At 47.3% G+C, this 14471-nt stretch overlaps 1 protein-coding gene across 5 annotated transcripts in view; it reads right to left on the minus strand.

Annotated features, from left to right (window-relative positions):
• The window catches only part of KAZN (kazrin, periplakin interacting protein), a 738190-nt gene that overhangs the window by 138368 nt on the left and 585351 nt on the right, over positions 1-14471 (minus strand). For all 5 annotated transcript variants that reach the window (XM_048825097.2, XM_048825098.2, XM_048825099.2 and 2 more), the window contains one exon: positions 8992-9183. In XM_048825097.2, coding sequence (XP_048681054.1) covers positions 8992-9183 — 192 coding nt within the window. The remainder of the gene's footprint in view (positions 1-8991; positions 9184-14471) is intronic.

Consider the following 14471-nt stretch of genomic DNA (forward strand, 5'->3'; position numbering starts at 1 on the left):
CACACACAATAAACAGAAACCAACAAGGTAACACAACAAGCAAACCTCAGTCTCTCTCTCTCTCAAGCCAAACACTCAATGCAAATAAAACAAGGAATTCTTAAAACAACTATAAAACCCAGACAAGCAGCACAAAACAGGGGGAGGTGCATTCCACAGGGCTGCTATCATGACAGAACAGAAAAAGGACAGGGAGGGAAAGGTTAGTGAAACGAGAGAAATGCTAACATGGCATTAAAAAAAATAATAATCAGCACTGAGGCATGCGGTGAAGCACATTTCCTGGCCCCTATCGATCCCTGGGTTGTGTTCTGTTTACAGTTTCCACCCCCCTAGAGTTTTCAAGACAGATGCGCAAGACTGCAGGGAACATTCACAGATGAGCTGCTCTCCCTTCTCTAAGAGTTTAGTTTTTTTTCTGGCTAGATGAATGCTCTGTCGGCTGCACTGGGATGGAACAAGAGCTGCAGTCAAGGCTACATATCCATGTATTTTCTGGGGATATTGAATCCAGGATATTGAATCTCAGCGAGATCTGGGAAGAGGTGGATTGAGACTAAAATGTGGCTTCCAAAACTTCATCCTCTGATCACCTAGACATCCAGCAGCCCTCTTCCCCCATCCTCCCGTCATAACCATAAGTGTAGCCTAAAATTCCTCCTTATCTGTAAGGGGTTAAGAAGCTCAAATAACCTGGTTGGCACCTGACCAAAGGAACCAATGGGGACAAAAGATGCTTTCAAATCTGGGGAGGGGGGAAAGAGGGTTTATTTTGTGCTCTTTGTTTAGGTGGTGGTTTTCTCTTGGGACTGAGAGAGGTCAGACAGAAATCCATCTTCTCCAACCCATCCTAATCCAAGTCTCCAATATTGCAACCAGTATAGGTAAGCCACGCAAGGCAGATTAGTTTATCTTTTGTTTTACGTGAATTTTCCCTGTGTTAAGAGGAAGGTTTATTCCTGTTTTCTGTAACTTCAAGGTTTTGCCCAGAAGGGGATCCTCTGTGTTTTGAATCTGAATACCCTGTAAAGTATTTTCCATCCTGATTTTACAGAGATGATTTTTACCTCTCTTTTCTTTTTTTTTTTTTTTAAATAAAATACTTCGTGTAAGAACCTGACTGATTTTTCCATTGTTCCAAGACCCAGGGGGTTGGGTTTTTGATCATTTCATAACCAATTGGTTAGGATATTATTCTCAAGCCTCCCCAGGAAAGGGTGTGTGTAAGCCTTGGGGGGGATATTTTGGGGGACGACGTCTCCAAACAGTCTCTTCCCTGATTCTTTGTTAAATCGCTTGGTGGTGACAGCGTACCAGGGTTTAACCTAAGCTGGTAGAAATAAGCTTAGGGGGCTTGCAGGCGGGTCCCCACGTCTGTACCCTAGAGTTCAGAGTGGGGAAGGAACCCTGACATCCCCTCTAGACACTCTTCATCCCAATCCCATGCCTCTAAGCATCCCCTCCCATCTCCCCCCTAGATTAAATGCTTTGCAGTCCCACTCCAAGACACTTGCTACCACTGGAGTTCTTTGAACCCTCCTCCACAGATAAACTCAGTTCCAAGTCGTGTGTCCCTTCATGAGCCTGATCCAACGCTGACTGACTTCAGTGGGTGTTGAACCAAGCCCTGAACAACAGGGGGGTTTTTGAGAGAGTGCATTTCAGACAGCTGAATCACTTGGTTTAAAACCAGATTTTAAAATAGTTGGTACTCTCCGTGGATTGGTATAATAAGACCCTGAGAGAAGCTGAATAGCTACAGGCCAGATACTCGGCTGGTATTAACTGGCATAGCTCCACTGAAATCAATACAGCTATGCTGGATTTATACCAGCTGAGGATCTGTCCCTATTTCTCTTTTCCTTTTGCCAATTTTATCTTCCATTTGACAGTCATTGATTCCCCAGCCATTATGGCTAGCGAGGAGCTGAAAGTCATTAATGTGCTTTTAAAATAACAGCTGCAATTTACATAGCATTTTTCTCCAGCTCAAGCATTGTTGTGTACCAACACTATCAATGCACCTCTGGAGAGCCCTAGGAAATTGCATTTGAGTTAACTGCAGCTATCCGGGGGTGAGGAAGAGTGATGGACAGACAAGGCACATCCTGCTAACTAGGAACTCCAGGGAGATTTTATCGATCTCCCAAGACCTGCACTTATTACAGCGTTACCAGCTTCCGCGATCACAAGTCTCATTATATTTGTTTTTTTCTTAAGGTGCTAGAGCCTGGGGGCATCTGATTAGAGGAGAAACTTGGCTTTCAGTTCAAAATAAAAAGAAATTTCCAGCTCTCATCATTCTGGAGTGAAGCCTGAAAATGTGAACCCTAAAGGTTCAGAAAACAAAGCACGAGAAAAGAACCCCACACTCACGTTTCTTTAATTCTCCCGATTTTAACACCAGCCTCACGATAGCTGGAGGGACCCGACTCAGGACTTTTCAGTGCTTGGGATCTGCAACACTGATTGCTTTGTACTTTTAAATTTCGTCCACGTCAACCAAGTGCTGGGGTAAAACAAAAAGCCCGCCCCTTGCAAGCACTTTCCCAAACAAGGGTGGTGGTTACTTTCACTGCCATCACCGCAGGCCCACCTCAGTCAGCTCTGGTCACAGCAAAAGTCTCTGCCCTGGCTCCAGGGAAGCCACCAACAGCCTCTGAGGCTCCCTGCTTGATCAAAGCCGCAGCAAGCTCATCCATTTCTAGCTGGCCTAGCCACCTCTAGAGGGGGACAAAGTGCCACTCTGAGCAAGTGGGGGCTACATTTATCTTTAGACCAGCAACTTTGCCAGCATTTGAAAGACGAGTTCCTTCCCTGACTGGTAGGTGGATTGGAGCCATCAGGATAGGCTGCTGGCTCTGGGTAAGAACTGGTAGTTCCTAATTTCATTTACAGTTCATTAATAGAAGGGTCTTGTGCTGTAAAAAATCCACTCTCCATATGGATTCCAGCTGGACTCAGTTTCCCGCTCCAGGCAGTCTAAACTCGGGGGTTGCAGTGCTGCTCAGGTTTGACCTTGAAGTATGGGCTGGATGAATGCACTATAAGGTGGGTAGAAAGCTGGCTAGATTGTCGGGCTCAACGGGTAGTGATCAATGGCTCCATGTCTAGTTGGCAGCTGGTATCAAGTGGAGTGCCCCAAGGGTCGGTCCTGGGGCCGGTTTTGTTCAATATCTTCATAAATGATCTGGAGGATGGTGTGGATTGCACTCTCAGCAAATTTGCGGATGATACTAAACTGGGAGGAGTGGTAGATACGCTGGAGGGGAGGGATAGGATACAGAAGGACCTAGACAAATTGGAGGATTGGGCCAAAAGAAATCTGATGAGGTTCAATAAGGATAAGTGCAGGGTCCTGCACTTAGGACGGAAGAACCCAATGCACAGCTACAGACTAGGGACCGAATGGCTAGGCAGCAGTTCTGCGGAAAAGGACCTAGGGGTGACAGTGGACGAGAAGCTGAATATGAGTCAGCAGTGTGCCCTTGTTGCCAAGAAGGCCAATGGCATTTTGGGATGTATAAGTAGGGGCATAGCGAGCAGATCGAGGGACGTGATCGTTCCCCTCTATTCGACATTGGTGAGGCCTCATCTGGAGTACTGTGTCCAGTTTTGGGCCCCACACTACAAGAAGGATGTGGATAAATTGGAGAGAGTCCAGCGAAGGGCAACAAAAATGATTAGGGGTCTGGAACACATGACTTATGAGGAGAGGCTGAGGGAGCTGGGATTGTTTAGCCTGCAGAAGAGAAGAATGAGGGGGGATTTGATAGCTGCTTTCAACTACCTGAAAGGGGGTTCCAAAGAGGATGGCTCTAGACTGTTCTCAATGGTAGCAGATGACAGAACGAGGAGTAATGGTCTCAAGTTGCAGTGGGGGAGGTTTAGATTGGATATTAGGAAAAACTTTTTCACTACGAGGGTGCTGAAACACTGGAATGCGTTACCTAGGGAGGTGGTAGAATCTCCTTCCTTAGAGGTTTTTAAGGTCAGGCTTGACAAAGCCCTGGCTGGGATGATTTAACTGGGATTTGGTCCTGCTTCGAGCAGGGGGGTGGACTAGATGACCTTCTGGGGTCCCTTCCAACCCTGATATTCTATGATTCTAAGACCCTGCCCCCACAATGGGGGTCAGCTGGGCTAAATTTGAGTGAGTGGCATTGTGACCAGGCACACGGGGTCACAGCATCCCCCACTCAACTCTGGCCTGGCTGGCCCCCCACCATCCTGACAGAGCAGCGGCTGTGCGAAACCCGAGCAGCACTGAGACCCCAGAGGCAGAGCCCTGCATGGATACCCAATTTATATCCAGAGATATAAAGCGGATATTCATGGAGCTGCAGGGCGTTAGCAACAACGAGTGAGACGAGCAGGGCCATGGCCAACGACCGGCCAGGAACCACAGCGGTAAAATCAGCAGCACGTCGGGCCTCGGTGCTGGAGGAGCCAACGCCCAGCCCAGGCAGCTCCTCCGGTGTGGCCATACTGCCCCCAGCCCTGCCCCATGGGGCAGGCACCAGGCTCACCGGCAGCTGTCCCTGGTCATGCTAGCGTGGTGAGCTGCTGACGGACATAAATTGTATATCCGCGCCGGGCTCTACCCGGAGGTCATGATGCCCGGACAGGGCAGCTGAGCCCAGCCAGCTCCACGGGAGTAGGGCTACCCTGTGACCCCTTGAAACATTCTGGCCACCCGATTTTAGGTCGTGACCCACAGGTTGAGAAACCTTGTTCTACATAGAGTGCTAACAAGGTTCATGACACTGCTGATGCATGGGACTGCATCCATCTGCTCAAAACAGGCTGGTGAAAAACCACAGCAGCAATAAACGGCAGAGCACTGAAGGCGGTGGGTAGTGTTCTGTCCCATACACATCTTTGCAATCTGTCTTTTGCAAGCAGTAAGCATCTCCATGCCAGGTATGCAATTCATGGCAATGCTTAGCCAGCATCCTTAGGGCTATGTGCTGTACCTGCTTCGGGATCAGATGCAGTTTCTTGAGGCAGAATAAATAACTGATCTTGTCCGTACGTCACTAGCCCTTATGTGCTTATTGTTTCTCTGAGTTTAGAGTTAGAGGCAAAATGAAAGGTGGATACAGTGGTTACTATTATAATGCTGACTTTCACCACAGGCAACATTACTGCAGTAATATAAAGGACAGCCATACCAGGAACCATGTTATAACATAACAGCAAATAGGTAACCTTCCTCCTCTTCGCCTCCCCCAAGATGAGACAAAATTAGTAACATCAATAATGTTAATTGCTTGCAAGTTGCAGATCACAGGATCTGAATACCCCTGATCCTAGAAATCAAGTCCATCCAGGCAGACTCTCCATGGAACCCTCTTGACTGCACTGGCATGCTGTCTGAGGGTAAGAGTCCAGCCATGAAGATATGATTGCAGGATATATGTTCTCTGACTTGTAAATTGCTGGAATTAAGTTTTGCTCATTTTGAGCTCAAGTTTATTAAAGCTCCTGCTTACTCCAGGGTGTGATCTACACAGTGGAGCAGAGGCCTGGGAGATAACAGTTGTGGGGTCTATTCTGAGCTGATCCATTGAGGGACCTTGGAGAAGTTACCACTTGCCTTTGAAAAATTCACCCTCCCGAGGACCATAGCTAGGCTGACCGAGTCCCTCGTGTAGATATGGCTCGGTTGAAATTCCTCCTTCGACATAGCTACTGCCACTCAGAGAGGTGGATTAGCTAACTCAATGCAAACAGCCATCTGTCGATGCAGAAAGCATCTACATTATGGCCCGTAGCACCGACACACCCTCAGTTTCCCCCTCAACACGGATAACTCTTCCCAACCTCACAGGGGTATTGTGAGGTTTAATTCATGCTTGCAAGTGTGTCTCAAACAAGACGACACTACGCAAGAATAAAAAAAAATATTCATAGCCAAAGGGGGGGTAACTGTGCTGTTAGGGATTATTTGAGCATCTTTCGGAGTCTGAAAGTTGGGATTCATCCATCCCTGGTGTGACTCTTCTCTTGCTCTTTTCCTACAGGCCTGATACGGTGGCGTTAGCAGATGTTGCCTGACAGCTGCTGCTTGCTTGGTTTTCCCCTAAACAACCAACAACAGCCACAGATTGTAGTTTTTCGTACTTGGGGCCCATAAATTCCTTTTATGCCAGTTGCATTCAGATTACACCTGCCTGCAATTTATCCCCTATGTTTTGTAGCTGGGTAGAAAGCACTTTCGGCAACAGCATTCAGCTTTCGTGTCCCTAGCTACACCTCTGGCACTCAGAGGGAGTTGGTTTGCTTCCCCGGCTGGGATAAGGCCAGCCGCTGTGCACTTGACCTTGAAATCTCCAAGACAAGATAGGGGATGTCTGCACTTCGGGCTGGGAAGTGATTCTCAGCTTGAGGAGACATACCCACGCTGGCTTGCTAAAAATATAGAGTAACCAAGGCAGTGCAAGTGGTAGGAGGGGCGAGCTGCCTGAATACAGACCTAGCACCTTGGATGGGTACCAACTCAGGTGGCTTGCTCTGGCTGCCATTTGCACCGCTGTGGTTACATTTTATTTTCTGGGCACTAGCTCGATCAGATCTTGGACTCTCACCCCCTTGACCTTGGAATCACACCCCACGCCAAGTGTCGACAGACCCTTACTCACCTCAAGAGTTTTTAATTCTTCCTCTTCAACATCTTTGTCGTTTTCCCCCCGCTTACCTTCCTGTATGACACTCAGTCCCTCTGCTTTGGGGACACGTCTGCCAGAGATCCAACTCAAACTAAAGGGAACAACTTGTATTTTCCTTGAGCTGGTTTTCACACCATGAATTAGAGCGGCTAAAACATCCTAAGAGATCTTCTTGCCGGTCCCTCTGCTGCTTTAGACTGCCACTTTGTGCCCATCATTTAAATCATCACCACTCTTCTTAAGGGACCAAGCAGCATCACGACACAATAAATCCTTGGTAGGGACAGTGATCCCCATACTGCATGCCTTGAGCCTCACAAGTTCTGTTGTTTCAACCAATAATATTTTCTTACAAAGTGGTCTAATTTTAAAGAGGAATTTCAGAGCCGAGTATTTACGTCCCTGTGTGTAGTAGGATCAAATCTAGAAACGACAGATTTTTCCCCCCCCACCTGGTGCTTCTTAACATCACAGCCTATGCAAGATCAGAAATAACACTGCACCCCCTTTAACAGTGCAGCTCAATGCATTGAAAATCCAAATGCAAAATCTTTTATTTCAACCTTACCTAAGGGCTTAGAGCAGCCACAGAAGAGGATTTAGGCCAGGTCTGCACTCAAAGTTAAGTCAACCAGCTATGTCGCTCAGGGGTGTGAGAGACCCACACCTTTGAGTGACACAATTAAGTTGATCTGACACCCGTGTAGGCAGCGCTAGGCCCACGGAAGAATTCTTTTGCCAACTAGCTGCCACCTCGCGGGGAGGTGGATTAACTACAGTGACAGGAGACTGGAGTGAGTGGCTACAGTGAAGCACGTACAGTCCTGCAGCAGTGTTTCAAGCGTACACTAGCCCTGAGCCCTAGTTCACAAGCTGAGTAAACTGGAGTGGTAGTTTATCAATGTTTTCATTTGGAGATATAGGCTCATTCTCTCTAATACTCAGACAAGCCATGCAAGTCACCAGGAGACAAAGGCAAAGCCATGAGCAAGTTCACTGCCACCTTCAAGAGGAAACTTGAAGGGATTTATAATATAATTTTCCAGGTTAAACTATCTCACAAGTGTTGTGAGCTGGAAAGCAGTAGCCATTGTGGCTAGCTCGATCCCATTATTACCTCACACAGGAGGCAAAGAGCAGCTCTGCAAAGAGACCACACTGATCTTCTGGACAAGAGTAGGAACGACAACATGTCCTCGGTTATATTCGTATGCAGGTTGGTCATGGCCATTCCTGGTCATTCTGCCATTGGCAGCACATTGTCCAACTTACAGGGTGACCGTGCTCACAGACAGTATTGTAATTTTTTTTTTAAAAAAAAAATCACCCAAATCTACAGTGGTTAGAGACACAAATAAAGGTGCAACGTCCTGAACAACCTGTCAAGAGGAGGAATCGTAGCCAGCTCTATTAAGAAAACCTCAGTTCTGCTAGGATGGGTCACCGGCCACCCAAGTCAGTCTCACACACGCGCACGCACACACATGCCAGTTTCCATCTCAAAAGAGACAAAGCAAGGCAAAAGTCTGGAAGAAAAAAAACAACTAAGGAAATAAGAAAGCAGAATGATTTATTTCAACCCAGGGAAACAGAAAACTAAGCCTGAGGGATTCAGCTAAGCTGGACTCAGCCCCTCCCCTTCCAGTGCCCCCCCGCCCCTTTGCCCCCATCACTTCACCAAGCCCTGGTTGAAACTCAAGGCATCAGTGCATAATTTGTTAAGTCTCTGCAGCTTTCCTGACATTCACTGGCATTCATGGCTACGCCCATCATGTAATGCTGAAACAGGGCATTGGGGGTGGGATGCAGACAGGCGCACACACGGATAATTGTCATTGGGACACCATCCATTTCAAGGAGAAAGCTCTCTGCTGGAGAGGCTGCAGAAGGCTCAGTGAATGTTCACTATATAGCAGAGAAATTCAGGCCTGTCTATCGGGCTAAGTCTGGAAGCATGGGACAGAATTTTGGTGGGAGTGAAATCATTTCACCTGGGCCCTTATAAACAACTTCCCTTTCACCCTAAACTAGAAGCCCTTAAGAAGCAGCCCGGTTGCTTCTGACCCCAGCAGATAAAGGCAGGAGGCTCTGGGGTGACTATAAACCCTGTGATCAGAATGAAAAGGGCAACTTTTTGTTCCTCTTTGGTAAATATTGTGGACGATTATCAGGATGTGAGACAGACAGACAGAGGGAGGGAGAAAGAGAAGGGAGGAGAGAGACAGTGTGTAAAGCACAGATCCTGTGACAGAGCCACGCACAGACAACAGGACACAGAGAGACCTGGGCACAAAGACAAAGGGAAAAGTTTAACGCTTACCCTGTAGGGCTTCTTTGGCTCGCGCTAGCTCTTGCTCTTTCTGGGCCAGTTGGAGTTTGAGCTCAGTGGCGGAGAGAACCTCTGTCGACTTGCCGCCATGTGTCTCCTCCAGATCTTTTGTTAGCATTTCCTTCATTTGTCGGAGCAGGTGAACCTCCTCTTGAAGCTGGGTCACTTCTTCTCGTAACAGCACTGGAGGAAGAGAGAACACAATTCGAGGAAGTGACTAGCTGCTCTCATCGGCTCTGGCAGGTTTTCAGTCGCTCGGGCAGTTTGACAACCGAAACCCGGCTGGTGAAAAGAACCCAGCACTGGCGTTGTGCATGCAACTCTCAAGCCCCCGCAATGCCACTGAGTGGGACCACGGCACCCCCAGGTTAACCTGTTCGTCCTGCTTAGATACATGGTGCCAGAGGCACAGGTGAAGTGCAGTGGCAGTGAAGTCAATTGTATTCTCCGTAGAAATGCTTCACTGTAATTTGATAAGGGAGATTGCAATCTGCACACTGCAAAGCACTGAAGATATTTTGGACGGTCACCCAGGGGCTACTCCATAGGTTTAAAAAGATGAATGTGGTGGAGCAAATGCACCCTTGACATTAGAATTTTTCAGAGGAGGGATGGAACCAGTAGAAGGGAGCTCAGAGAGCTCCCGCCAGTAACTTGTTTCTATTCTGTTCCTTTGCCAGTTCTTATAGCCATGATCAGAGAGGAAATTTCAGCCCTTGGAGAAGCACTAGCAAAGATTTTCAAGGCTGATGGGTGATTTGGGGCGTCTTTATTTTTGGATGCCAGACTTAAAGCAGCTTGAAAAAAGGGTCGGATTTTCAGAAAGGGCTGAGGACCTACCTTCTGGAAATCAGGGTGCTTTAAGATTTCTCAGACTGGTTACCCCAAAATCGTCCATCATTTAAAAAAATCTTGACTATTACCTCTAAATTCTGCTAATTTAAGGCCCCTGCTGTTCCTTAATGATTTTTGCTATAGCCACAATATCTAGAGAAAGCAATTGCTCAGTCGGTTCTCAGTAGATGTTGCCTTCAACTCTCGATCTACTCCACTGAGTTTCACTGTATCTAAGTTCACTGCGAGCAGGTTCTGCTTACATTCACCCATGTGCTCAAACTCTGCCCAAGAAATCTTAGCAAAGGTGTTTTGAGAGATCTTGGGGGGGGGGGGGAGAATCTCCTTTCATTTATGGGCAAAAACCAAAGTTTTAAAGCTTTCAATCCTTGTTGTCTGTATCTAATTCTTCTACATTAATTACTAAGCATCACTAGCCCCTTAAAGTACTATCCCTACAAGTATGGAAGCAGAGGGCAAGGATCCTGAAACGTTAAAGCAAGTTCAGAAATAGTCCTTGCGAGTTAAACTCCATTATTATTATTATTATTTTTTTGCATAGTTCATGTGTGTACAGGAAAGGAGGTTCTGATTGGCTCTAGAAAAACAGCTGCTTCTATTGAGAACCATTTGGTGGCCAACTAAAACCCAACCAAATGCTATCCAGAAGCATCTCTAAGAGTCAAGGCAACAGAGATGAAGTATCCTCCATAGGCCATTTACAAAATATGCATCTTTAAAGAGACTCATGAGAAGCCATTATGACAAACTGCTGTAAAATGATGCATTTTGGGCTGTGACGGATGCCAAATACAGCTTGCCGGAGCGTTGTAGGGCATCCATTGTCATAAATATTGCAAGTGTGTATGCAGGTGGGGGAGGAGAGAGAGCGAGCCTCATACATCGAAAGGTTAAAGTGATACATGGGAGCAGATCTGTTCCTCAGCTGAATAATGGAATCCCAGACAATACTGTAGGGGGCTAGTTTCTGAACCATTATCACAGCAATATGGAGCGAGAACAGCGAAGATGCTTACTGCTGTTTAAAAGGGGTATGTAATACAAGACGAGACTCGCATCACTGCTGGTTACAGATGAAATATTCAGAGACACCGCACTCAGAAATGCATTATGCTCTACTGTTCTTAGGACCTACTTGCCCTCGCTTTCCATTATCTTTACACCCACTGGGTTCGCCCCACCTAAGTCTTTGGAAATATATATATATATTTTTTTAAGCAATATATATATATGGAGTAAATAACTCCTCCAAACAAGCAGTCGTACTTTCAACAGGGCATGTTTTCAAACTCCAGTTTGACCCAGGGTCACTCCTAGAACAGCAGCACGAACATAAAACAGGAATCAATGAGCATATTCAAGAGCACAGCCGAAAAATCTTCCAGCGCCGACTCCACCAATAACAATGTTGCCATGAAGACCAGTGGAGCCAGAAGTTAAAACTCTACAGTCCCCTGTATTTAGGTGCCATGCGGTGCCTGCCAAACCGGTATTTTTAGACCAGCCAGCTTTCTGCCACCATTGGACTGCCGGAGTGGAGTCCCTGATTAAAAAGGGCACTGAAGTGCTGTATCTACCCCTCACCACAGCACCGCTGTGGAAACAAGGCATGAAGGGAAGATAAGAGCCGAACAAGGACAGTTGGGAGGGGGGAAAAAGGAGGGTGGGTTTTCTTTAAAAAAAATGTACATGGTGGGGAACGGGAAGGACATTTTGTTTGCGGCTTCAAAGCGGTCACCCAGGGAGAGATTATACCTGCGTCGCCTGCTTCTTTTGAAAATCCATTGACCTGCCAAATCTCCCTCCTCCGCTGACAGCCGGCTCTGGAAGGGTAGACTAGCTCCGGGCTGTTGCCGAGACCTTCGTCTGTGCAAATCTCTGCGGCCGGAAATTGTGCGTGGCCTCCACAGAGCTGCACCGAAGTGCACCACCAGCTTTCAGCGAAACAGGCAGCTGGCGCAGAACCACGCTGCACCGCGGGGAGTGCCGGCAGCCCCAGGCCTCCCAGAGCTCCCCTGAGCTCTGGCTGCATCTTTGAGGGTGTGCTCCTTTTGCGTCCAGTTAGGTGCACCTACAGCACTTCTTTCTCCCTAATCCACTTGAGGTGGCCAAAGCACAGGGTAGGGGAAAGGGGGAGGGAGTGCGAGGACTGAAGATGTGGCTGGCCCCTGGACAGGGAGTACAGAGGGGGGAAAAAGGCGGCTTCTCTCCCCTCCCCGCCTGCCCCTCCTGTTCAAGGACCAGACCATCTGGCCAACAGAGTTAAAAGGATAACCCTGTGATATCAGCCTGTCATGAGAGGTACCAACACTGTGCCATTGCTCAGCCCACCCGGTCTCTAGAAAGCAGCTTTCCAGGGAGCAGACCCGCCCCGTGTTTCCAAAGGGCTGTCTGATCCCGCTCGGAGCCTCCAGCTCCTTATCTAGTCCTCTTGCTGGCCTTGAGAGGGCAAGACAGAGAGAGGCACACGTTGCATGTGATACACAGAATCACGGGTTGCTCTGATCACCAACCCAGAACCTGGATTCCTTTGGCTCTCGTAGGACAATCAAAACCCCTCCAAAAGCAGACATTTGTCCCAAGTTTAAACTGCTGGACTTTGCTCTTCAGACCCAACTTTAGTCATGACAACAGAAAACCCCTGTCTAAACCAGTGTTTGACTACATTTATACTGCGCATTCACTCCCCAGAGTAAATAATGGGCCCCGATAAATGGTGCCTCTGTGGGCAGCACAGAAGCAATTTGGTTTCCTTAGGCCGAGCAAGAGGAGTGTTGCTAGTTCATATGGTTTTGAAGAGTTGATTCCAAACCATAAATATCCACGTGTTACATACAGGAATAAAACGTGCAAGAAATATTTCAAGGGATTTTATTCAGACCAGAGACCCTGGCCTTCTTACTGATCCATATCTTTAAAGAGGCAGCAGCCCCAATGTAATACTAACAGGTTTCAGAGGAACAGCCGTGTTAGTCTGTATTCGCAAAAAGAAAAGGAGTACTTGTGGCACCTTAGAGACTAACCAATTTATTGAGCATGAGCTTTCGTGAGCTACAGCTCACTTCATCAGATGTTTACCGTTGAAACTGCAGCAGACTTTATATACACACAGAAATCATGAAACAATACCTCCTCCCACCCCACTGTCCTGCTGGTAATAGCTTATCTAAAGTGATCAACAGGTGGGCCATTTCCAGCACAAATCCAGGTTTTCTCACCCTCCACCCCCCCACACAAATTCACTCTCCTGCTGGTGCTAGCCCATCCAAAGTGACAACTCTTTACATAATCAAGTCGGGCTATTTCCTGCATAGATCAAGGTTTTCTCACATCCCCCCCACCCCCATACACACACAAACTCACTCTCCTGCTGGTAATAGCTCATCTAAACTGACCACTCTCCAGGTTTAAATCCAAGTTAAACCAGAACATCTGGGGGGCGGGGGGGTAGGAAAAAACAAGAGGAAACAGGCTACCTTGCATAATGACTTAGCCACTCCCAGTCTCTATTTAAGCCTAAATTAATAGTATCCAATTTGCAAATGAATTCCAATTCAGCAGTTTCTCGCTGGAGTCTGGATTTGAAGTTTTTTTGTTTTAAGATAGCGACCTTCATGTCTGTGATTGCGTGACCAGAGAGATTGAAGTGTTCTCCGACTGGTTTATGAATGTTATAATTCTTGACATCTGATTTGTGTCCATTTATTCTTTTACGTAGGGACTGTCCAGTTTGACCAATGTACATGGCAGAGGGGCATTGCTCGCACATGATGGCATATATCACATTGGTGGATGTGCAGGTGAACGAGCCTCTGATAGTGTGGCTGATGTTATTAGGCCCTGTGATGGTGTCCCCTGAATAGATATGTGGGCACAATTGGCAACGGGCTTTGTTGCAAGGATAAGTTCCTGGGTTAGTGGTTCTGTTGTGTGGTATGTGGTTGTTGGTGAGTATTTGCTTCAGGTTGCGGGGCTGTCTGTAGGCAAGGACTGGCCTGTCTCCCAAGACTTGTGAGAGTGTTGGGTCATCCTTTAGGATAGGTTGTAGATCCTTAATAATGCGTTGGAGGGGTTTTAGTTGGGGGCTGAAGGTGACCGCTAGTGGCGTTCTGTTATTTTCTTTGTTAGGCCTGTCCTGTAGTAGGTAACTTCTGGGAACTCTTCTGGCTCTATCAATCTGTTTCTTTACTTCTGCAGGTGGGTATTGTAGTTGTAAGAAAGCTTGACAGAGATCTTGTAGGTGTTTGTCTCTGTCTGAGGGGTTGGAGCAAATGCGGTTGTATCGCAGAGCTTGGCTGTAGACGATGGATCGTGTGGTGTGGTCAGGGTGAAAGCTGGAGGCATGCAGGTAGGAATAGCGGTCAGTAGGTTTCCGGTATAGGGTGGTGTTTATGTGGCCATTGCTTATTAGCACTGTAGTGTCCAGGAAGTGGATCTCTTGTGTGGACTGGACCAGGCTGAGGTTGGTGGTGGGATGGAAATTGTTGAAATCATGGTGGAATTCCTCAAGGGCTTCTTTTCCATGGGTCCAGATGATGAAGATGTCATCAATATAGCGCAAGTAGAGTAGGGGCTTTAGGGGACGAGAGCTGAGGAAGCGTTGTTCTAAATCAGCC

The sequence above is a fragment of the Caretta caretta genome, chromosome 18, assembly GCF_965140235.1.
Source record: "Caretta caretta isolate rCarCar2 chromosome 18, rCarCar1.hap1, whole genome shotgun sequence".
Taxonomy (NCBI): Eukaryota; Metazoa; Chordata; order Testudines; family Cheloniidae; genus Caretta; species Caretta caretta.